Genomic DNA, 26455 nt, shown 5'->3' on the forward strand with positions numbered 1-26455 from the left:
AGACAATATACATTTATATATATATATATATATATATATATATGTATATATATATATACACACATATATATATATGTATATATATATATATATACATATATATATACATATGTGTGTTTGTGTGTGTGTGTGAATATAGCTGTGATAATCTCAATGTAAGCAGGAAGGTTTGATAAATATCAAGTATTAACTGAAGTGTAATACATGTACGTGTGTACATGTGTGCATTGATAGGTACAGGACGAGGGTGTGTGTGTTTGTGTGTGTGTGTGTGTGTGAGTCGTGGTAAAAACGAATTGAAAGATGATCGACAATGTAAGTACTCGCTCGTGCCACTTTCCTAAAAGCCTTGGGAATCGGCTAGTACGCTTTCGATTGGACATCTACGCACGCGCAGGGAGTGGCCGATTAGCTGAAGAGGTCTCATGACGCATACTAGAGCCCTTATCTTCCTCGACAATGACAGAGCAGGAATATTATATGTGTTCACATAACTCTACAGAGCAGGAAAGATCTGGAAACGTCATCCGTTCTGCAGACATTTTCCATTTCGAGGGGGAACGGGCCTGAGTATCCATATATCATCATAAATTCAACATAATCATGCTAAAAATAAAATAACTTCAAACAAACTGGTACTACATTCATTCTGAATCTTGAATATCTCATAATTGTCAAGGATGCAAAAGTTGCTACATCCAGATGCAGGTTCAGCTAACTCGAGATAAAAAATGTAAAGAAAATCTTTAATGTTTGTTTCTCCCTTTTCAACAATTTAAAAGAAAATGTGGCAAGACGTCATTTTATGCGGCAATTTTGGCTACCATCTTTAAAGGACAAGTCCACCTTCATAGGCATGTGACAGGGGCGTATCCAGGAATTCTGTAAAGGGGGAGGGGGCGCAAACAATATTTTTGGTGCTACTTCCGGGTTTCATCTCATTTTTCCTTTTTATTTCTTTTGTTTTAACAACAAATGAAGAGGTAGCGCGCGCCCGGTGCAACCCCCTCTGGATTCGCCACTGTGTGAATCGGGTGAATGCAGCAATATTAGTAGAGAGCATCTGAAAATTTGGGGAAAATCGGGCAATTCGTTTAAAAGTTAAGAATTACCAGTTTCAATTTCATTTGTAGGAATACAACTTCGCACTTTGAAATTTCAAATTCAATCAACATAAGAAGTTCCCATGCGTTTCTATGGGTCCTTTCTTGTTTCTCTCTGCAATACATTGGATTGCTGTACACAATAATACATTTTAATTTCATAGTCTACTGTATTTTGTGAATAATTTTGTCTTCCACGTTCAAATTACTTCCTTACAGTATCGATGTAACATTAAGAGAATGGCTATATCTCAAAATTTGTCTACATTCAAATTTACATTTTGATTCCATTCACACCTTCCAGTTCACAGCTTCCAGTTCAACTGTAGACCTGTTTCACCCAATTGTTTCTCCAGTGATATAGTCTTGCTATATTTGTCAAAAGCTTCGCCCATAAATTCTGTCCGTATTCGAGATATTCATGTATACGTGTACTCTTCTCTAGCAGCGTTAGGGTCGTGTATAAATGTAATGTACATAATAAGCGTTTCAAAGAAGAGTTATACGAGCTTTCATAGGCCCTATGCAAGGCAAAAGTCTCATTTCAGAATACATTAAGTGTGCATATTCAAATAGATGAGTAACTACAAGGAATATAAGAAACAACGAAAAAGACTGTCGGTATGTTGCAAATGTTTGCCTTATTGCTTATCGTGAATTTGAATTCCTTAACATTCTTCTAACGCCCTTTTCACATGTTTATTTGAGAAACTCATGAAATTGTATGTTGATGAAATCAAATTGAATAATAATAGTAATAATAATAATAATGATAATTGCATTTATATGGCGCTTCATACTGACGTTTCTAAGCGCACTTTGCTACTCATACAAATAGACTAGAAAACACAATAGCATTAACAAAATCAGCGTTAACAGTAACAAAAGAAGAAGAAAAAAAAAGAAGAGAAAAGAAAAATACATGTGATGCAATGGTACAATAATTGATAACTGTGTGCGCCTCCAGAAAAAAAAAATACAACTGATTAAACAGGTGAGTTTTGAGAAGAATTTTAAATGATTCGACAGATGAGGCATTCTGAATATAAAGAGGGAGTTTATTCCATAGAGTGGGAGCAATGGAAGAGTAGGCTCGGTCACCATAATGGGTTTTTGTACGTGGGCCATGAAGTAATTGGAGAGAGGAAGATGAACGGAGGGGTCTGGCAGAAGAGGAGGAGCGGAGAGAGACTAGGTTTTGAAGATATATGGGTGCAATATATATATATATATATATGTGGTCTTTTTAATGATGCGAGAAAAGTGAAAATATGTTGAAATGTCTTTATTTTCTTAACATTGTTCTATACATGTAACATCACTAGCTGTAATAGTCTTCTCACCCTGCAGTGACAGAGCAGAAACTTAAAAAAATCAAAACTTTTGAACTGACTGTCCGATTTCCCCCAAACTTTCACTGATAATCATGCTGTACTAATATTACTGCATTCACTCAATCCACATGAAGGTGGATAGGTCCTTTGATATTTCAAAGCCCTCAATTGTAAAAGAGCTTCATCATCCAAATTTGAATCCAGCACTCACAAAAGAAAAAAGCAAAAGAGACGGGTTCAGCTTCTTGCACCAATACTATCAAACATTTAAAATGATATAAAATGCACAGGCCAAAGAGATAGATAGATAGAGAGAGAGAGAGAGAGAGAGAGAGGGAGAGAAAAAGAGAAAATGCTTTGTGAATTTGTTAAGGGTCGAAAGTAGTTTTCCACCCTCAAGAGTTTTGCTTATCACTTTGGTTTACATATTTCGTGTTAAAAACAAATGCATCATAATAGTAGAGCACAATTCATTACGGAGTCGTTCAGCTTGCTGGAAGCACTTAGCCAGTATAAATGTAGTCCGAAAGTATCCCATGAATTTCAGTAACTATCACAGAAATATGATAATAGATCTGTGATAATAACTTGACACAATACAATATCTCAAACGATAGCGTGGGCGTTATATTACTGAAACTATAACGATTGGCATTCTCGAGTGGCTGTATGCTGTGGATCCTCCTGTATCGCTTCCTTGAAAGCCCAGGCAACTTTATGAGATAATTGCAATTTCATTATGCTCGAACGCATTCTTATCATGCGCACTCAGACTTTATAATACTCCAACGTCATCAGTCAGTACCATCAACTGCAATTATCGGTCATTCCTATTCCACGTACCGGTTGCATGTAGGGTTTCAAGGGAACATTACACCGACTTTCAGTCCTTCGTATAATAGCGTGCTGGTATTTCGGAGTTATCTGCAGTGGCTGTGCTATGATTCCCCCTTTTTCGCGATGGAGGAAAGAATGATATTCCTGGTATGGATTTCTGCTCATTTCACGTTTTGCAATCCTTCTATGAAGTCCTCAGCATTGGGAACTAATACATGTAGGTATACCTTTTAATTTTCATTCCATCATTGACATACCTCGCACATTTCTCTCTTTCTCAGTTCTTATTGTTTGTTTGTTTGTTTGTTTGTGTGTTCATTTTCCATCTGAGAAGATGGCTGGATAGCCCATATTCAGCTACGTTAAGCTGGTCTTCCATGGGGTCCAGTTGGATGTAAGGTGGGACCACTTCACCGGGTTAAGCATGTCAGTCTTTACACAAGAATGGGATGTTATATCAGATATGCTTGAACCTCTGTTCTAAAAATTCCCACTAGTAATTAGGTTCTATTAAGTTAACCTTTATCTTTTTTTTTATCTGCTACGCTTTTGAAAGAAAAACGATATATAACTTAACAAATGGGCTATTACCTCCAGGAAGACGAATGCGTTCAAAGAATTTGGTAAGAAATAATACATGATTCGGTGCTTTAAATCATGTCACCGAACTGACATCAGCTCGAATACATGAGGAATGTTTCATTGTTCCTTTTATTGCTATTCTCATAATTCATTGATTTACGTGAACCATTTGTTATCCTTATCATCACGCAGATTTCAGTCTAAATTGTTCGGGGATTCCAGAACGGGAGATACGGTGTGACCGAACCTGCGCTGACAACCGTGATAGTTGGGTTCTGCAGGTACCCCGTGGAAGGAGAATCTTCTATACCCTCAATTCCATCAACAATGGAGTGGTTGGATTCGAAAGACTTGACGAAATAGCAAACAAGACATCTCGGAACCTGATACTGAAAGACTCAGAGTATTTTTCCTTTTTATCGCTTACCCATCAGACGAAGCTACAGTTATTGTATATATGTCTACCCTGTGAGATTCAACATGAACGTGAAGTGTTACGAAGGTAAGTGTAGTTTCCACATCATGAACACAACTGTTCACTGACTGTTACTTACTCCAACACTTGTTTTCCCTCCGTTACTCGAAACCTGATGTTTCCATCTGCATGACAGAACATAAGATCTAGGGATGAGTTGACAATAATTGCAAAAAAGACGTGTGGTTTAATCATCGTGTTTTTAAAAGAGTGAAACAAGAAAATCTACAGCGAGGACGCACTCCGTTGACACACATTACTATTAAAAACAATAAATTATTCAAGTCTTAAAACGTAAAAGACGCGATGAAACAGTGACATAAAATAGAAGTAAAGTGAAAGTATACAAAGTTATTGAATGCCGTGTCATATGCCTCATTTTCATCGAAGCCATACTGCAATGTATCAAAATGTCATTTTATGTACAGTATACAAATATTCAGTGATTGACAAACAATTATATATACAGGACAGAAATACTGAAACGATATCCCAATACAAATTAAGACACAATACATTTGCGTAAGTCCATTGAAATTTCTCTCTATCTTGTTTATGCACGTTTTGCTGCTGTGCTTGGTTGTTGTCATTCAAATCAGTTGAGCCTCGCTGTTTGCGCTCTTTAATTCCTCCACATTAGTATACTTCTTCCTAATGTACAAACTTTGGAACTCGTTAACAGCTGGCTTTGTTGTACCAAGGAGGTTTTATACATTGGAGTTCCAACTGGCTGTGATTATTCAAACAGTTGTCAGATTTCTATTGATGTACAAAGGAATTCCACAGGCGCACTTGTGCCTTTGATGATCGATGTTCCTTGCCACCGTCTTGCTCAGCATTCTGAAGATTAATTTTGAACGTTATCACAATTATGGCCATATTTTGCTTATCTATTTATTAAATGAGATGAAATTTCAATTAATGATAAAGCATGTAAAACAAAAGACATTTCCGTCCAGAAATTTGCGCAAATGTGTAAATCTGAGCTGTATCATGTGAAAATGTTTAAAACTGTACCATCCTGGAAAGCTGGTTTTATCACTTTTCCGCTTAGTTTCCACAAATGAAACTAATATGGAATAATCTTCAAGTATAATTCTTTATTGATAGATATATCAGATTAGTGCCCGCATATGCCCAGTCGAGTAATTTTCATCTTCATTTCAGCATTTTTTGCTCAATTTCTATTCGGGCATCCTCATGTCTGTACCACATACCTTTTATACGAAGTTATAGCGGAAAGTAATTACCATCACAAAGAAATATCTTCCTTTGAAAGTTGCTGGTGATTATGCAATGAGACACAAGTCAATTGTCTTCCTATCTGCGCGGCAGATCCTGTTTTGCACATGCTTCAAATATTTTTGAGCGGCGGGTTCGAACATCTAGCAAAGGAAATAAGACGGTTGTGACTCCATTCTCTAGAACCTCCTTGGTTGTACTCACGTCATTGCTACTAGCTGGTAAATCTTTTGTTAGTACATGCAAGGAGGTTCTAAAAAATGGAGTCACAACCGCCTTATTTCCTTTGCTAGATGTTCGAAGCCGCCGCTAGAAAAATATTTGAAGCATGTGCCAACCAGGATCTGTCGCGCAGATAGGAAGACAATTGACTTGTGTCTCATTGCATATTCACCAGCCACTTTCAAAGGAAGATATGTCTTTGTGTTGGTAATTACTTTTCGCTATCCCTTCTTATAAAAGGTAGGTGGTACAGACACGAGGATGCGCGAATAGAAATTGAGCAAAAAATGCTGAAATAAAGATGAAAATTTCTCGACTGGGCATACCCGGGCACTAATTTGATATACCTATCAATAAAGAATTATACTTGAAGATTATTCCATATTAGTTTCATTTGTGGAAATTATGCGGAAAAGTGATAAAACCAGCTTTCCAGGATGCTACAGTTTTAAACATTTTCATATGATACAGCTCTGACTTACACTTTTGCACAAATTTCTGGAAGGGATTGACTTTTGTTTTACATGCTTTATCAATAAGTGAAATTTCATTTCATTTGATAAATAAATAAGCAAAATATGACCAACATTATGATAACGTTCAAAATGAATCTTCAGATTGCTCAGCAAGACGGCGGCTTGAAACATCGATCATCAAAGGCACAAGTAAAGATTTTTGTTTTACCAAAGCTGATTTATATCTCTTCACTCATGGTAACACCTGATTGGGTATTTGAGGAGTTAGATAAGGTGGTGTTTGATTTTATTTGGAGGGGTAGAGATAAAATAAAAAGGAATATTTTGTATTTAGATTATAATAGGGGAGGATTAAAGTTCATTAATTTTCGAGTGTTTGTTAAAGCACAAAGAATTATGTGGATTAAGCGTTTGATTTTAGGGGATCATAGTATGAAGTGGAAGTTATGTTTTAAGTTTTTCACTAAATCGGTGGGAGGTATTTTGATTTTTTATAGTAAGGCGATTTTAGGGTTGTTGAGGTTAACTTTACCAGAATTTTACAATGATATGTTGCAGGTTTGGATGGGAAGTAGAAGTTTGATCCTGAAAGAGGATTCAAAAAGGAATGAGGTAATCTTTAATAATAAATTTATTTTGATTGATGGACATACAATATTTGATAAACAGTTATTTCTTAGGAATGTATATAAAGTTCATCATTTGGTAGATGTAAATGGGGAATTTAAAGGGAGAAGGGAGTTTTTAAGATTAGGATTTAGTGAAGAAATGATTGGAAAAATGTTTGAAATATTTTTAGCTTTACCGTTATCATGGAAGGGTACATTAAAACAAGAAATGAATATGGAGGATACTCAATTGAAAATTGAATTTTATTTGCAGAATAAAATATATCATATACAGGATATAACGTCAAAACTTATTTATAAAGCATTGATGAGGGATGGATTTGGAACATCATCAGCATATAATAATTTAGTTGGTTTATATAATTTTGAGGAAATAGATATTAGATTGATTTTTCTAAGACCTCGGAAGTCTACTCTTGATTGTAAGCTGCGTGAATTTCAATATAAAATGTCGTATGGTTTAATATATACAAAAGCTAAGTTATTTTCTTTTGGTTTTGTAGGAGATAACCAATGTACATTCTGTTATTCTGAGGTTGAGACTTATGAACATTTGTTTTTTTATTGTAGGGAAGTCAATCAGATTTGGAAATTGTGTAGTGAAGTTTTTGTTTTACCCCAGATGCAAAAGTTAAATTGGCAATCTGTTCATGTCGGTATTAAAACGCAGGATATTGGAAAAGGGCAACTCATAAACCATTTGATATTATTGATAAAATGGATGATATTTGTATTTTCGAAGGAAAAGAGCAGGCCCCCATTGATAAGAGAAATTAGAGAAAGAATGTTAGAAAGTCGAGAAGAAGAAAGGAAATTAGCAATGAAACGAGGGACGCTGGCCTTGCACAGCAGGAAATGGAATCAATTAATGACACGGTGATTCGGACTCCGCATCTATTGCTACCTCTTTGTGCTTTTTGTTGTTGATTGTTTGGTGAACAGGTTCGGTGTTTGTGGGCGTGTGTGTGTGTGTGTGTGTGTGCATCTGTGCTGGAGTGAGGTATACCTGGAGTATGCCTATCTAGAGGAGGAAGTGTTGATGAGGTTATACGGGTGAGCGATGAAGGGGTAATGTTTTATAGGTATGGATTATGTACAGACACTGATCATGTAGATTTGTAAAGTTTTTGTATGTATGTGTGTGCATATCTATGTAGGCTTTTTGTTGACCCCTGATACATAGGTATGCAGGCCTTTTGTTTGACCTCTCAACAATATTGATTTCATTATCTAATAATTACTGCTGTGATGAGTATACAGGACGCAGTCAATGGATATATTTTGTAATGTGTATTGTACATACATAATGGTATTGCTGACCCATTGGGCATTATCAAAAATTGATCTTATAATTATTGCGGGGATGACTATATTTGTGAAGCAGTTGCTGTGTATTGTATAGTAGAATAATCAGAAATTGACACAATGACAGTCCTAAGAATTATTTTGTAATATTTTGATATACGTTTGAAATGTCACGCAGCAAGCAACACAACTAATTGTTGAATTGTAATCAACGATGGATGATGGAATCGAAATAAAATATTGTTTGAAACAAAAAACAAGTGCACCTGTAATGCCTGTGGAATTCTTTTGTACATCAATAGAAATCTGACAACTGTTTGAATAATTACACCCAGTTGGAACTCCAATGTATAAAATCTCCTTGGTACATGCATGTTCTCTCTCCCTTATAAAGGCTTCCCTTGTCTCTTCTGAGGACCCACATGTCGAGTGTTTACAGTATTGTTCAAATCGTATTATCACACCATATTGTTAACATCCCTAAAACAACTGTTCTTAACATCTGCAAATTGTGGTTATTTGTTTTCACCATGTATATTTGAGAAGAATCTATCATTTCCCAGATATCCTTGCCTTTTAGTTTTGTTTTCTATATTTTGGTGCTATGTTGCAACCGTGCTCCTTATGCGTTTTTGTACTCTCTATTCAGAATTTGGGACCTACGCTTAACAAGCTTGCTTTTAAGCAGGTTCCATCATTTTTCTCTAGCATTTATACAGAGAGCCAAATTTACGAAGAGTGACCGTCGTGTTGTTTTTTTTTATATGTTTACAATGATTTATTGTGCGTCGTAGCCTGCTAATTTGATTCACTTTATTTTATTATATTTGATGTACATTCCTACATTTAGAAACATGAAAATGAATTGAATTAAATTGAATTGAATTATTTCATGGGATTGTTATGGCTCAGGGGAGAGAAACATACGAAATAAAATTTGCGACAGTAATTTGTCCTGGAAGATACTCGATGGCAATTGCAATGGGGAGTATCCGGCAAATTTGGCATTTTGATTTTTTTTTTTTTGTGAGTGAATACTTCGTTGGTAGATATCCTGGTCATTATTCTTTAAAAAATGCCCATCAAAGCAAAACAGAAAGAGTTCATTAATGTCGTTGTACATGTGTTGTGTTGTTGTTCATGAGTGTTGTTGTGAAAATCAATTCACATAATAGCCATCATTCTGTATCCGTATCTGTCTTAATGTATTATTGTACCGTATATTGTAATCAAATTGGTGCAAATGTTAGATTGATAACTCGACATTCGCTAATAATCTCTAGAATAATAAGCGTTATTATTGATCTTCACGTCAGGTATGAATTGCATTTATGGATTCTATTGATGCCAGTTGACTCACGAAAGTTTACTTAGTTTCGTCATATTGTTCCCAAAATATGTGGGGAGGAGAATTAAAGTTATAGAGTGCGATCTGCATTAAAAACAACGACAAAAAATATAAATCGCATTGTTTATTCTGTTTCTTTCGAGAAACTGTTAAGGGGAAACTATACAGTGTATAACTCGAAGAAGGATTTAGACCATAATTCTGATAATCGTCTTCACCTCGAATGAGCTACGACATGAATGATTGCTTATAGATTATTAGTTACCTTAAATAACATTTCGAACCTTGGTCATTCAATTTTCAAGAGATATCATCGGTAAAGTTGGCTGACGGACCCTCTCCTCTTGAAGGCCTGGTGGTTGTCGAATCGGATAAATACGTCTGCTATGATGGATTTACCGACAAAGCTGCTGGATTGGTCTGCGAAGAGCTAGGCTTCCCGGCTGCAAAGGGCTTTACGGGTCATTCAAGTTTGGCCAGTATGACTACAGCAACACGACACAAGATTCAAGTGGTGTCATGTCGTAAAGGTAACCGCAGAATTATATGCATGCAGATCAGAATGTGTGAATGTATATGTATACCACATCCCAGAAAGAATAGCATGTATCGCATCAAATAAACTTGATCGCTACAAAGCACACTTTGTGTCCGACGTAACTCTGCAATATATTTGAAGATGGAAATACATAAACTGAAGCTAGTGAGGTAGGCCTTTTGTCATTGCCATGATTCGTTTTCTTAACGTGCAACAGTTTTAATTTCCCGATATTTCAAAACTCCTTATATAATAAACACTCTTTTAAAACTGTACTGCGAGTTTTCTTGCTACAGACATACACAACGATGAAATATAATACTTACAAATGACTACGTTCTTTGACACTGGATGACAGTTCTTAATGGCATAAATGCAGCAATCAAACGTTCATTAGAATAAGATTCGTTTTCTCTTCACACAAACTTATTAATGCCCAATTGCGTTCATTGCTGATATTGTCGTTGTGTTTTGTTACTATGTAGCTATTTTCTTTTTACATACATATTACACATGAGAGCCGTTATCTGTGTATCAAACTTTTATGAGAAATGCGACGTTCAAACTTTATCTATTTCATGAACGATTTGTACAATATCAATACACAGATTCGCTGCGTGTAATGGACTGCTTGACAGCAACCGAGTGTTTCTCAAACAGGATTGTTAGACTCCAATGCCGAGGTGAGAGATTCAAAATGTCTTATGAAAATATTTATATATTCTTATCATTCATATAGTCCAGACGTTCGCAAACATATTGATACCTATTCTTATGCTTTTGTGTGACTCTATATTATTCAATTCAAGTAAATTCAATTCAATTTATTTTCATACTTCTCAATGCAGGAATGTACATCAAATGTAATAAAAACATAGTGAATCATAATATCCGGCTTGGATGTACAGTAAATTAATGTAAGCATGTAGAACATATAGCGGTCAATCATCGTTTGGTTCTATGTATAACGCTAAACGTCGCATATTATACGTCGCATGGAAAGAGTGAATTAGTGTGTTTGATGTATGCGAACATAGTGTTCTTTTAGTCGCTAATTGTGTTTGGTGGAATGAAACTAGACACTGTTAAGAACCATAGATTCCGCTGTCAACACACACACACACATATATGTATGTATGTATGTATGTATGTATGTATGTGTTTGATATTTTCAGGCGCTACAGATGTAAAGTAATACCTGTATTCAAACAGAAACATTTATCAAACTGTAATTTCAGGGATGATTTGTGACTAGTGATAGCTGTTGTTAAAATGTATTGGCCATAATGCACACTTCAAAGTACATGTATCAGGTATTGGAAGGCTGAAATAATCATAATATTCTGTCACTGCGTAGAGCCTGCATTTCTTGGATGCTACAAAGACAACCAACTAAACTTTCAAACAGAGTTTAACACCGGATTTGGCGTTGATTCGGAAAGCGAGTGCATGTCTACATGTAGAAGACAGCCCGAAAGCAATGGCGTTGCTGTCATGCATGAAGGATTGTGCATTTGCTTTCAGTCCGAAACGTATGCGCAGATCATTTCTGGCGGAAACTTTTCTCACAATTGGACATGTCCACTTGCGACAGAATTTGACTCCGACCGACATCATTCATTTAACCGTGAGTAATCCGACAAGCAAAGATTTCTTGACATCAGAGAGTGAAATAAATGTAGGCAAGCATCAGTGATGATAATGACGACAGTATAAGTTGTCAGCGACTGTTAATACCTGTAATATACTTTGTCAGGTTCATATCTTTGACATGTTTAATAACAAAATTAAACTCCTACATATTTACTGTTATCGTATACAATCAATGTTTATAATTATGTTTACGTTCTGTGCTAGTCAGCTAGTCTGTTAATTTGGCAGATGAAAAGGCATCTGAACCTTACCAAAAGCGATACAAAAGTGAATCTGTTTACATAACTATAGTATCTTTCTTCATAATGATTATTCCATGTAATATATCGCAATGATATGATTATTTCAAGTTTTCCCTCATGGCTCATTGGAATTCCCCATACATGTCTCCTTTATTGAAGTCTCTGTCGGATTTTGTGATCATCCTGGGGTTGTGCCCAATGGAAGTTGGGACTCGGATATCACGAGCTTCGGGTCGAAGATAACTCTCACCTGTGACGAAAGTTACACCGTCAACGGGAGTGCGATACTGCAGTGTGTGGGACTACCAGGATGGTCGACTTACTTCCCGGTTTGGAACGCTTCGGTCCCTTCTTGCCGAGCAGTCGAAAGTAAAAACAAACGGCATCTCCTGAAATCAATTTGACTATATTATCAGTGATTATGATCTTAAAAATCTCTGCGTTGTGCAATAGTGTAAGAGAAATAAAAAGACAGCATTTTACATTATACCTGAAAGGGAGGAACTGCAAATTATACCCTAACTTTTTTTTTGTGGATTTTTTTTAAAGCATCTATACTTTCTGAGAGTTATCGTCATCTGAGTGCGGATGATAAAAATGTGTGCCATTTGAGCCTTCACTTAAAACACACCACGTAGAGCGCACCAGTGGGAATTAATACTGCCATATTTGATAGGCATGATAGGAGAAAAATTGAAATTACTAGCAGTCATTCAAATGCATTGACATGAGACACTGCTTACCAACAAATTTCCCATTTCTCGGAATTATACACATCAGTGGTGTATCCCGTGAAGTAATTCATTGGGAAATATCAATCTTTTTTTTTTTATATAATTGGTCTATCTTCTTCGTGAGCATGATACGTGCTCTGAAATGCTCACTGCATGTCTTCCTTCTCTTAATTTGAAAATATACCAAAGAGATGGATTTTTTTACCACCTGATCACGTGAGATTACGACACCACAGGCACCACTGATTTGAACTCCATGAAGTTACTGAAATTCACCCTTTCTTTGCTGTGCTTTCACACATCTTGTCATGAGTTTGTCATTGTTTTTGTGGATGGGAATGTTTGTTCACAGACGCAGAGTGGCAAGATGGCAATATCACCACGATGCCTACACAAAGTATAGAAAGCACTGCTCAGGGTATGTACTACATTGGCAAGTACGGTGTAACATATAATAATATGAGCAAAACTTTGTGTGCAATAATAAAGTGATCGCAATGTTAACAGTAATTGATATTTGGAATTTTTCTAGAGTGTGATAAGCTTGAAGGCCTCTATGCGCTTGAATAAACATCACCACCAACAAAAAAAGATGGTAATTCACTAATATGAAGTTCGCAGGCATCGAGAGTAATGACGACTAGCTGCTTCAATTTCTGTTATCTGCAAAGCCTATCACTTCATTTTTTTTTTACTGTGACAATTAATTTGGGACATACAATTACAAGACAATGACATGAATTCAATACAGTGCAGGGGCCATGTGACTGTGTGTGTGTGCGTGCGTGCGTGCGTGTGTGTGTGTGTGTGTGTGTGTGTGTGTGTGTGTGTTTGATAGGGCGATGACTGCGCCAAAGAGGGTCGAGGGTCAATTTTCTGTGTAGTGCATAATTCCATTTGAGGGGAAGAATCTCATGGCGGAATTTTGGATTTTTTTCTTTTGATTTTTGCTATCAGGATTTCTGAGTCCTCTTCCCCTTATTTTTGTTTCGGGAGAGCCAGTTTTTTTTTTTTTTTTTGTGGGGGGGGGGGGGGGATGAGGGTCGGCGACCTGTGCAATGCCAACATCTCCATTATGAACATTCATGGTCTACAAATTTTCATACTTTTATTATCACCACGTACAAAAAGTCAGATATCTTACAGATTATCTTACAAATAAAATTATATGATGAACGTATTTTCCGTCTTGAGAATATTAGTTCAGGACATTAAATCATCAGCATGTATACCATCAATAATTGCAGTGGGTTTATCTCAATGTACAGGGCAGACGCAGACTACCCAAGACATTAGGCCATTGCGAGCGACAACTGAAACGTCTCAATCAGGTGAGTTTAGCAATTGATTCGACCCGTAGTGAGAAAAAAAAAAATTATATATATATATTTCTGCTTCTAGTGTTTCCACTTTTACCTCTTAACGCATTAATTGCATACGCATAATTACATTACGACTACTTCGCAATTATTGCCTAAAATGCATCATTTGTTTCACCACTTTGTTTAAATGGAAACACACTAGATTTGGTTCTTCATCGTTTGTTCATAGTGAATTCATCATGAATCAATGAGTAGGATTCAAGTTTTGAAGTTGTTACTGTCTCAGAGAGAAGAAGTGTTTAATTCTTTCGATACAAGAATAACAAAAATGTCCATGAAAAAAAAAATGTTGCAAAGCGCCGTTCTTCAACAGGAACTAAAAAGAAAACTCGTATTCATTGATTATCAGATTTTCGTGGTGCTGTAACTATCATAACGCAAATATTCGTTGATCTAATGAAAAGGCATTTTCCTGAAAAAAAAAAAGCTTAATGAGGGAAAATGGGTTACAAGTGCAATGAAATTACATCCATATCATTGTGCAAAAAAGGGCCAAGTAATACTGTGTAGTATAAAATAAGCAATATAATTAACCATAATAATTTTGTCCCCCGTTATTCTTTTAAAATTTTGGAAATTCTCAGCTCGTTGCCTATAGATCAGATTTTGATGTAATACACTTTACTACTTAACTATCCAAAATATTTTCATAGTATGTATGTTAACATAATCTATAATTCATTTCAATATAGATGTTTTATTAGACATTATGATTACATCATATTCTTATATAGTAATTGTATCGAAATAAAATGTGACATTAGGAACATATACAAATATTATGTATCTATATATTAAATATGTCAATATTATAAACTGAATTTGAAGTTAATGCTTATCTTCCAGATCCTGAGAGTCAAGAGAATAATTATATTGCGTACATCCTGGGAACCCTTCTCGTTGTTTTTGCTGCGGTTGGCATACTGTCCATCGCTTGGTGTAGGCATCAACAGAAAAGGTGAATTTTTGTCAAAACTAGTTTGTAAATCTAGGGTGTGAAATCATTGTATGCAACCCAGGAAACAAAGAAGCATATTCAGAAGTGAGTGTACATTACAGAATGCACATGAATGTTGAAGTAAGTTTGCTGATTTGTATTATACATAATTAGTGGGTGGACTTGTTATCACGAAAACCCCAGTTTCTGGTCGCCGGACATTTTATCATGTTATTATTCCATCTGTCGCCCAAAACTTTCATTGATATAGTATTTTTCCAACACATTTTACGAAAACCACCACCAAATCAATGGCAAGTAGCCGCCTATGTATACACAGTCAAAAAAATAGAAAAACAAGCAAAGACAAAATGATGTGGAGTTGAATTTTGGAGGCTGTCAAGCGAGTGTAAGTGGTTAGACTGCCAATTTGTGAATGCAGGCTTATCATACGAGATGAGTATCTCTCCCAGTCCAAGTCCAAGTATTGAGTCAGCCTTGTGGTATTGTTTTAAAACAATGAAAGACATTCATCTTGATTTGATTTGCTGATCTCGTAAATATGACTCTTATAATTTTTATTAATAAAAAATGGTATCTTTTAAAGACCCCATATCGTTGGGATACATGGATTCGAAAGGCGGGCCCGGTTCGGGTATATTCGAAAATCCCCGTAACAATTTGCACAGTTTTATCACTGATCACTGATGTGCAAGTACATACTCGGCCTAAAAAAAAAAAATAAAAATAACAAAAAATAATAATAATAATAATAATCTTCACTGGAATCGTCCCTAAAACAACTAGCTGACGAGCATTATTCGATGTTTCGAATATGCCTCGGAGGCGTGGGCAGCGAATTAAGACCGATTCAATCGGACACCCATATTTTCCAGTGCTACCGAGTCTTTAATTATTGAAAATTCTCACCAGTCGTCTGAATAGTGCGCAGGGAGAAAGCCTCGAATGATATAACAATAGGATGTCTAGCTTACTAGACCTTCAAATTGAAATGAACCTAATCAAAAGTAAAGTGGCACGGGTGAACACGAAGAAAGGGCAAAATGAATATACCTCTTTTTGTCAGCTCTAGGATTTCCGACTTTATTACGCTAAACTACATGGTCACGCGTCAAGCGTTGTCGATACAACGACACTATACTATGTGATTGCGCACCATGATTCTTTTGCAGTTTTTCAAATACTTTGTTTCGGTCTGATGTAGGCTTTCTCAGATTTACCGATTTAAAACACTAGAAACCCTTCAAACAGTTTTCATCTCTTGTAATTGAAATCACACTAATGTTGCATTTGAAGTTTATATTGGCCATAAATATAACGTACTTTAATGATGAGCAAACTTTCAGTTTAGTTTAATAACCACTTAATTGTGATTTTCATGGAAATTTATATCTTTTTTCTCTGTTCCATTCATTGCAGACAGCTGGGGGAAATTACGCATTTGCCTATAGACCCTAAAGTTTAAAGCCTCTCTTTTGAGTACACACTTTTGCAAAGTGTGCCTGTCTTTCCATTGTTTAAATTGGTTTGGCAAGTCTGTTTGCGCTGAGGTATATATTTCATTTTAAATCTTAGATTCTGCTCTTCCACAATCTACTCTTAACTAAAAATCCATGTATGGCGACTTTTTGGTGGCTTTGCGATGCACGGTCATAAATCATAAATCATAAATTCAATTTCCCCATTAAATTGCAGACATTGGAGATCCCAAACCTCGCATCAGTCAAATGTTCACCCAAATGGCGGACAGCTTCAGATGAATCCCATCGACACTTCTGTACAAGAGCCAATCACGACGGATCATACCGTTTTGTCGGACGCTACCAATCCCAATGCTACAACAGCTGGTAGCTTTTTGCCTCATATTCTGGGCAACACCGTCGGAGACAGAGGGGGCCATCTCGGGCACACTAGTCACATCTACCAAGATGCTGAAGAGATAGACGAGGGGCTTTCTACCTTTATCAGCATAAATCGTGGCTTCCCTTGTACAGTTCCTGACGAAAGTCACATAGATACCGGCATCGGCACTTCTTTGACCTCAATGAATATTCCTTCTGATAATGAATATTGTGGCCTGCAGGAGACATCTCTGGACCCACCAGCGTGTGCTTATGGAGATGATAATGACTACCAGGATGTAGACCTTTGTAAATTGGACGGGAGGATGAATGGTGCCATTAGATCCACTGGTAAAGCGTGCTTGTTTGATGACAGTTATTACAATTCACTGACGTTATTTCACGATTCATCCGAAATGCCCACAGAAAGCGAGTACGATCGCCTCAATCATGCTTTCCCTGACGACAGAACAGGAAGTCGCAACCCTGGTCTGTCACCTATTAGCCAAACTTCACAGCATAAGATCTACCCTGACAGAAAATATAGTAAGCCCTGTTCCAGCAAGGATGCCATAAAAGCCATGCCTTCTGAAGACGTCTTCTACTATCAACTGAATCCGGAGCAACAAAGTGACACTGATACCAACAAGCAACCGCGATGTCCTGATGCCTTCGACTCCGGAGATTATAGTCTGTTGAATCCTGAAAAAGACTTCGCCAATGATCTTCGTTCTAAGATGATAGAAGGGGACAGCTTCAATGATTGTCACGACATTGAGATTCAGAGCCCGGAGAGTTTTACGTCAAGATCCCAAACCCGAGAGGACATGTACGCGACGGTGAACAAAACAGTAGGTAACATTTCGATCGTAGAACAGCCACCGTGTGAGGAGCTCTATGCACAGGTGGATAAAACACGAGGGGCTTCTAGGGTTGAGTCAGAGCCAACGATGCAGGAAGAAATCTATATGAACTACACTAATATGTAGGTGGCTATTTGAAAGAAGACATTATGAGTTCTCACAGAATGTATATACCGAAACAGCACATATCATCAAGTTCTTAGAAAGTATAATATACTTGTGATCGTTATTTTGAAATCTTTCACTTTATTGCTAAAATCAATATGCAAATTAAGTATATGAACGACATTCTATAACAAAGTAATAGACAAAATTGCAAAAGAAACACAATGATTCAAATAGCGATTAATTTTTTTTTTGATGTATCATTATAGTGTTGATGGATATCTTAAATTTTGATGATGTAATATAGTGTATAAATTCAACCAAGTAGCTTATTATTAACATTTTTCGTTTTTCCTCTAAGATTTCATGCTTTCAAGGATTAAGCCATGGTAATAACTGTGCTTACATCCGTGTACATTTACAAAGATTACGGCGTATTATCAGCTCAACTGACAACCTCCCCCCCAAAAAAAAAACAACAACCAAAAACAAACAAACAAACAAACAAACAAACAAACAAACACACAAACAAACAAACTGAAGAGCTGTACATTACAGGTCTGTAATAATTTTAAATGAAACGCAGTTTGGAGACTATATTGTCACTATAGTAATCTGTTACAGGGTGATGGGTGACACGAGCAAGACAGAAATTGAAATGAATGATAATAGCACTCGGTGAAATAGTAACCATTACGCTGTTGATGTAATCACCATATACAAGGAAAAATGGATGCATCCGTGTGTAATAAACTTACAAGTTCTCATACTTGATAACCAAATTGTCGCAGTGAGATCAGAATGAATCCATTACTAAACCATGTAGTTCATGATTACATAGAAAACGTATGAACTTCACAGAATATCAAACTCATGTTAGATTGATACATGTATGTGATGCTAAAACCGTAACAATTATAACGTGAGACCAAAAGAATAGGGTATGATTTTAAAGAATTCCATTCACTCACGGTATTGTCTTCATCACTGGACTGGAGTGAAATGTTATCTCGTGTTATGGTAACGATGGAAACGCTTGTATGTATGATGGTTGTTTTTCTATATTAATATGTGTAATGTTTTTAACTGATATAATTTATGTTCCGTAATAAAAGAATTAATAAGCTTCTGGAGTGCTTTTCAATGATGAAAAGTTTGTGCCCATTATTACCATAATCCTATTAAAAGAACGGCAAAGAAATCGCCAATTACATACAGTCCGACCTCTCCTATCCGGCCTCCCTTTATCCGGATGCGATCTCGGCGTGATTTTTTTTTTTTCAATCTAATGATTACGGGGAAAAGGGGAATTTCAAACTCAAACAAAATTCCTAGACGAACCCACATGAATTAAATATTATTCTCAATATAATGAAGATACATTTACATCTAATTTTCTTCTAACATGCATTCGGACATTTACTACCCCCCCCCCCAAATCACCGTAGGAACATGGACAGAAAAATTTATCATTAAATCAAGGCACGGTACAGGCGATAGTTCGTCGGCAGCTGCGCGTATTAAACATTGAGTCTCAAATCCCTTATCCGCATTAGCTCAGGTCCCTACATGTCCGGATAGAGAGGTCGGACTGTATATGCACAGTTCAAACAGAAATGACATGAACGTTTTCCTATATCTTAGCATAAAATTCACAAAATCAACACTTCCAACTTCACGTGAGGACTCAAAATAGGTGACATAATTCAACCTATATAGTCAGTCTTTAATTTGGTATATTTTCTGAAAGAGTCATGACAGAGTTAATCAGTTTCTGGATTTTTGTCGATGGTAAAAATTTTGTACCATTCATTACCCAAACCCATCACAAGAACGGCAAAGAAATTGTAAATAACATATACGCAGTTTCAATAGAAATGATATGAAAGTTTTGCTACATTTTAGCATAAGATATGAGAGTTAGCATTCTAGCAAATGAAATAGAAAAGGTAATAATGCTGCTCAATACCGAACGACTTTGGAACTAACACAGGTATGACACGTCGAAGTACAGATTTTGAATGAATGGTTTCCGAAGTTACAGTTTGTGTGTCATCTAAATCACCTATTTGAAATGTGCTTGTTTAAATATCTGCAATATGGTGACGAATCAGAAATATACGTGACGAATCTTTCATCATTTGCTTGGTTGTCCACATTTGCGTGAGATATAAGATAGAGGAGGTCAGTTGAACTCAAGAATCGCAAGTAATCTTAATGGACATTTGTAGGCTAATTTCCTATGTAAAAATAGATGCACTTAACATTAACATCACATTATTATTGGTTATCATAGCAAACAATCAATTAAGGCAGTTGTTTATTGCCTTTGTGCGGTGAATTTGCGTTCGTGAGGATTATTTCTTTTCAAGGAAAAAATGCGTTGCCTACAAAGCTTTTCAGTTGTCTCTGAAGGAGTGGAAAGAGAGTTAAGTTTCAATTACGCTTACCGACATGGAACAGAATGCATAAGATACCATTTATGCGTATGTATTTGTGATAACAGTGCAATAAAGAATTGTAAGAAGAAAAGCAGGGGCTTATATGCAAAATAAAAAACAAACTATCTTCTAATAATTATAATTATTGTATAGCACAGTCTACGTTTCGTGCGTGTATGTGTTTTTATTCCTACGTATAGGACACCAGAGAGAGAGAGAGAGAGAGAGAGAGAGAGAGGGGAAAAAAGTTAGTCTAACCCTGTATATACAAATATATGTAAACTTAGATATAAGAAAGAACCATGCCCATGAGAAAAAAGAAACTTACGAGAAAACTAAACAACTGCGATTATGGCGATAACATCAAGAATTGTTAGATTTACAATATGTATATTGTAGTTGCTCCGCGTATTGGCAGTACTAGAAATAGCAATAATAATGTCACAACAGAGGAATGCATTAAATGCCAATCTTGATTTTGATTAAAAATCCGAATTTTCGGGGGTCCTCCCCCTTCGTCAGAGATGACAGTGCGAATGAATTTTCACAGAAAATGAAAATTCATTCGCACTGTCATCCCTGACGAAGGGGGAGGACCCCCGAAAATTCGGATTTTTAATCAAAATCAAGATTGGCATTTAATGTATTCCTCTGTTGTGACATTATTGTTTGCTATATATATATATATATATATATATATATATATATATATATATATATATATATATATAGAGAGAGAGAGAGAGAGAGAGAGAGAGAGAGAGATACACACACACAGTATAAGATTTTGACTTAGTTCCACTTTTGTGGATCTTGAGTTGGGCGGTCACATTTAAAGCGAACAAAACGATGCACTGTATAGAGCAACTATTAAAATCCCTCAAATGAAAATGATTTCTGAAAAGAACGCAACAAAAAACAAAGTTTACTCGGAGCGAAGAGTGCTACTTCCACTTTTGGTTGCCGAATGAGTGTGGAATTAACAAATTTGCTTTCCACGTCTTGTCCGCGCCCTAGTGAACGCCTGGTCTTAGTGGCCACGTAAAAGATAAGTTTGATTGTGCAATGATTTTCCTGACAGAAAGTTTTGCTGAATGATAGTTTTCTTCAGTTTAAAAGTCTTTGCAGTGGTAAACCGCTTCCGGGTTTGTACTTTTCCACAATGAATCATTCATCGCCATTTTGGGGTCAACCGAAATTAAGTCGTGATATTCTGTTGTTTTTTAGTTGATAGTGACTATTCATCTTTACACATTCGCAGTTTAGTCGATGTTAGTATTTTATGACCAAAAACTTAAAAAAGAGACATTGGGTTTCTAGATGATGGGAAAGAAAAGAACAGACCGAAAAACAGAGACCCCGCTTTGTATACTTTAAATGAGCGTTTATTCTTTTGATTCATATAGATTTATTTATTATTCTTGAAATAATAACAAATATCACAAATTCATATCAAACAGAAAAAGAAGGAAATGGATTCGTTCTTTGGATTGATAGATGATAAGGCTTTCTGCAAAGGAAAGGAAAATTCACGTCACGAGTTCGACACCCACGAGTCGTACAGCCCAGGAGTTATATAGACCTAACGAGCCATGCTCGAGGAGTGGTGAGACGTGGTGAGACGTGATGAGACATAAGTGGTGATATTTTCATCTAAATCTCGCCTATTCTATAACATTTCAACCTGGACGGTCGTTGTGCTCTTGTGGGATAAAAATGTGAACAAATCTACTACAAGCTGGATATCGAGAGACATGTTCTTCGCCTGAAATAGCAAGTTTTGCTGACAAACTGAGTAAGTCCAGCGTCACATATCTGAATGTGTAGTCCCACATGTTGCTGTCTTTCGACTTCGCCACTTGATTGAAGTTTGCGACAAGAATTTTGAGTCCCGACTTAGTTTGATACATACCGCTACGATAAAGTCTACTATATACTTCGTGTGGCATTTTACACTTCAACTCTTGTTTGTGGTTCTTGTCGGTATGATGGAATACATAACGTGTTTTGGTTGAGTGTTTCATATGCCACAGAGATATATGCTTTGACATTGTGTGCTTTTTTCGACGCCATCTTGTCTGGGAACCGAACAATGTCTAAGACATCGAAGCCTACGGTCGAACAAATAGAGCAGATTACTCGTGACATAGTCAAAGAATCTTTTCAGAGCAAGGCTTTCGTAGAGGCAATTGAGTCAGCGGTTTGCAAGGCCATTGAAAAGAAGCTTGGAGAGTTCGTTGATCGACTTGAAAAGACCGAGGGGCAGATAATGGATTTGGAGTCCAAGCTCGATCAGAGGACAAATGAGGTGTCTTCTCTCACAAAGAATCTTGAAACACAGGCTTCTGTCGTCAAGAAACTGCAGGACAATCTGAACACTTTGGAACAATACTCCAGACGCAATTGCTTGATGGTATTTGGAGTACCGGAATCAAAGTCGGAGAACACAACCGAGGTAGTCCGCGGCATACTCTTTCCCGACACCTGGGCATTCAACTGAAGGCTGATGACATCGACAGGTCGCACCGTATCCAAACGCGACAAGGGCTGGAAAAAAGCGAAGGCAACAATCGTCGCAAGACACCTACGAGACCGATCATCGTGAAGTTCACAACGTACCGGACACGTAGCGAGGTCATGTCAAAGCGACGACGTTTGAAAGGGACAGGGATCGGAATCGACGAAAACCTCACGAAGCAAAACTCCGAACTTCTCCAATCTGCGAAAAGGGTACCACGAGTCAAAGCCGCATGGTCGTCAGACGGTCGCATCCTAGTGTTGGTCCCAACTACGAATGGTGGAACAATGATACGACAGGTTCATGACAAGGAAGATCTAAATAGACTCTAAGACCCCACTTTTTTTCTGTAAAGCAGTTTTATAGCAGTTAAGGAAAAGAAGCCCCCTTTGTTAATTTTTATGGGACCCAAGTATCCATGTGTTGGTTGTCAAAAATCTGTTCGAAGTAATCAAAAAGGAATTCAGTGTACACGATGCTCTCAGTGGCTACACATAAAATGTGCTGGTATATGTGTTAAAGATTATGATAATCCAAATGTTGAGTTCTGGAACTGGAAATGTTCAAAGTGTCAATTTACCTACCTTCCGTTGAAGACTTCAGTAGAAGAACAGAGTATCAATGATGAACTATCTGATAATGTTGAACTATCTGATAATGATGAAAATGGAATAATTCATTCTCCAATGAAAAATTCCTTACATTTTGCAGCACTAAAGGGCAAAGGTGTCAAGATTTTACAGTTGAATATCCGTAGCTTACTACGAAATTTATGTGAGATAAGGCGTATATTACTCGAAAATGATGTGCAAGTCTTAGCTCTAAATGAAACATGGTTAGATGATTCTGTCTCGGATAATGAGCTCAAAGTTGAAGGCTATAATCTGATTCGCAAAGACCGAAATAGAAATGGAGGTGGCGTTGCAGTGTATATACGAGACGATATGAAATATGAATTGTTAAATCATCCATACATAACAAACCTTGAAGTAATACCAATTCACATAAGGTTTGATTATGAAAAGGCAATTACATTTGTTACATGGTATAGACCGCCAAACATTGGAAATGATACATTTGATTTGTATGAACAATTTCTGACTTTTGTTGATTCTTTTAATACTGATATTGTTATCATGGGTGACTTAAACTGCGATCTATCAAAAACGCCACCGTCAATACAAACTAGAATTTTAAAACAAATTCATGATATTTTTGCATTACATGAAATCAATGTTACGGAACCTACACGAATCACGAGTAACTCAATGAGTTTGATAGATTATATCCTTACAAACAACCCAGAGATGGTTAGTACGTATGGTGTCATCCATAATGGTCTGAGCAACCACTCAATGTCTTATTTGTTATGGAGATGCAAAACTAATAAATGTAACCCGCGTACGATAATATACAGGAAAATGACAAATATAGATACTGAATTGTATTTGGATTATTTAAGAAACCAAAACTGGAGTATTGTAGAAGATACTTCAAACCTTGATGATGCTGTTAAAGTGTGGGAAGAGCTTTTCCTTGAGGTAGTGAATAAACACATGCCAGTGAGAAAGACACGTGTCAGGAATAAATACTCACCTTGGATGACTAAGGAGATTATTGTATTAATAAGAAAACGAGATAAGTTAAAAGGAAAAGCTAAAAAGGTACATATGCGTATTTTGGATGGAAATGATGAAAATCATAAACATATTTCAGAAGCTAATTATGATGAATTATGGGAAGAATACAAGACGATAAGAAACAAAGTTACTTCTCTGATTAGGAAATCGAAAAAGAACTACTATAAAAAGAGGCTGTCAGACAAATCTAGGCCAAATCAACCATGGGACGTGTTTAAGGAATTAACCTCATCAGGCAGTAGATCTAAGTCGCCTGATTCAGTCGATGATGATATTGCACGAATTAATGATTTTAATGATTATTTTGCAAATATTGGTGTAAATCTGGCATCACAAATTCCTCATGTACAACGATGTATTGTAAATGAAGTTTCAACACAATCACGTTTGACTCTGCACGTAGTAAATGAGGAAGAGGTACTTAAAGTCATCAAAGGACTCAAAGCGAAAAAGTCAACTGGTCTATCAGTTAAAATTGTACAATTATCTGCATCTGGCATAGCGCATTCACTTACTTACCTTATTAATCGGTCACTGTTAGAGGGCATCGTTCCTCATCGGTGGAAATGTGCAAAAATAATACCAGTTTTTAAATCTGGAGACAAATCCCTGCCTAACAATTATAGGCCGATCTCAATTCTTTCACCTCTCTCAAAGGTTCTGGAAAAGATCGTCCAGTCACAGCTGTCTCTCTACTTAAAACAGAATAGCATATTGAACCAGGAACAGTCTGGATTTAGGTCAAGACACTCAACTGTCACATCATTGTTAAAGGTCACGGATGACTGGTATCGGGCCATAGATGACGGTTGCTATGTCGGTGCAGTCTTTATTGACCTACGTAAAGCATTCGACACTGTGGACACAGATTTGCTTATTCAGAAGCTTTGTAAAATAGGGGTGTCGAGGGAAAGTTTAAAATGGTTCGAAAGTTATTTGAAGAGACGACATATTTGCACTCAAATAAACTCGTCGAGATCACGATTACAACAAGTTGATTACGGCGTGCCTCAGGGCTCAATTCTGTTGTTGTTGTTGTTATTATTTTAAAGATCGAAAGAAGAGAGAGAGAGAGAGAAATGGGGCCCTATACAAATAATTTGCCCCAGACAGCAATTCTCGGACCACTGCTGTTTATCATTTATGTCAATGATTTGGTTGACTATATTGAACGATGTAAAGTAAATTTGTATGCAGATGATACAGTGTTGTATTGCTCGGGAAAAAGTGTAAATGAAATAGAGTGTGTATTGAATTCTGAGCTGCAGAACATATATGAACGGATGTGTTTGAATAAGATTAGTGTAAATTGTGAAAAAAAACAGTATGCATATTACTGGGTTCTCGATATAATCTAAGTAAATGTAATAAATTAAAATTATTTATTTCTGGAAATATAATAGAACAGAAGGATGTTGTGAAATACCTCGGTGTTATGATTGATCAACAGCTAAAATGGGATATACATATAGATACAATGTGTAAGAATATTGTCAAACTGGTGAAATTTCTGGGCCGTTTACGGAGTTATGTAAATACTTCAACTTTGAACTCGATTTATACAATTTTCATTCTCCCATTATTTGATTATGCCGATATTATCTATGGATCATCGGCGGCAAAACACACAGATAGACTACAAAAATTACAAAATAGGGCACTGAGAATAATTCTTCGAGTAAACACCCTTATAAATATGTCTCAAATCAAGAAATTCATACACTGATGAACCTTCAAACATTAGAATCCCGGCGCAAAGATCATTTGTATTCCATGACATTTAAGGCCATAAATAATTTTCTCCACTGTATTTAAAAGAGATGTTTAGATTTTCTGATACGCCATATAATTTTCGTTCTGTTAGTACTCTTGTTCTTCCAAAACCCGAAACTCAATACTGCCGCAAGTCTTTTAGTTATAGAGGATCGTGTTTATATAATAGTATCAAATTTTCAATTTAAGTGTATTTGTAGATGTATTTTTTTTC

The 26455-nt window shown here is 36.4% G+C and overlaps 1 protein-coding gene across 1 annotated transcript in view; it reads left to right on the plus strand.

Moving 5' to 3' along the window:
- LOC140240559 (uncharacterized) overlaps positions 1-17890 on the plus strand; it is a 33151-nt gene extending 15261 nt beyond the window's left edge. The window contains exon 7 of the mRNA XM_072320322.1: positions 16756-17890. Within this exon, the coding sequence (XP_072176423.1) occupies positions 16756-17890 (1135 nt within the window). The remainder of the gene's footprint in view (positions 1-16755) is intronic.
- Positions 17891-26455: the final 8565 nt, after the last annotated feature.

The sequence above is a fragment of the Diadema setosum genome, chromosome 17, assembly GCF_964275005.1.
Source record: "Diadema setosum chromosome 17, eeDiaSeto1, whole genome shotgun sequence".
In the NCBI taxonomy this organism is placed as follows: domain Eukaryota; kingdom Metazoa; phylum Echinodermata; class Echinoidea; order Diadematoida; family Diadematidae; genus Diadema; species Diadema setosum.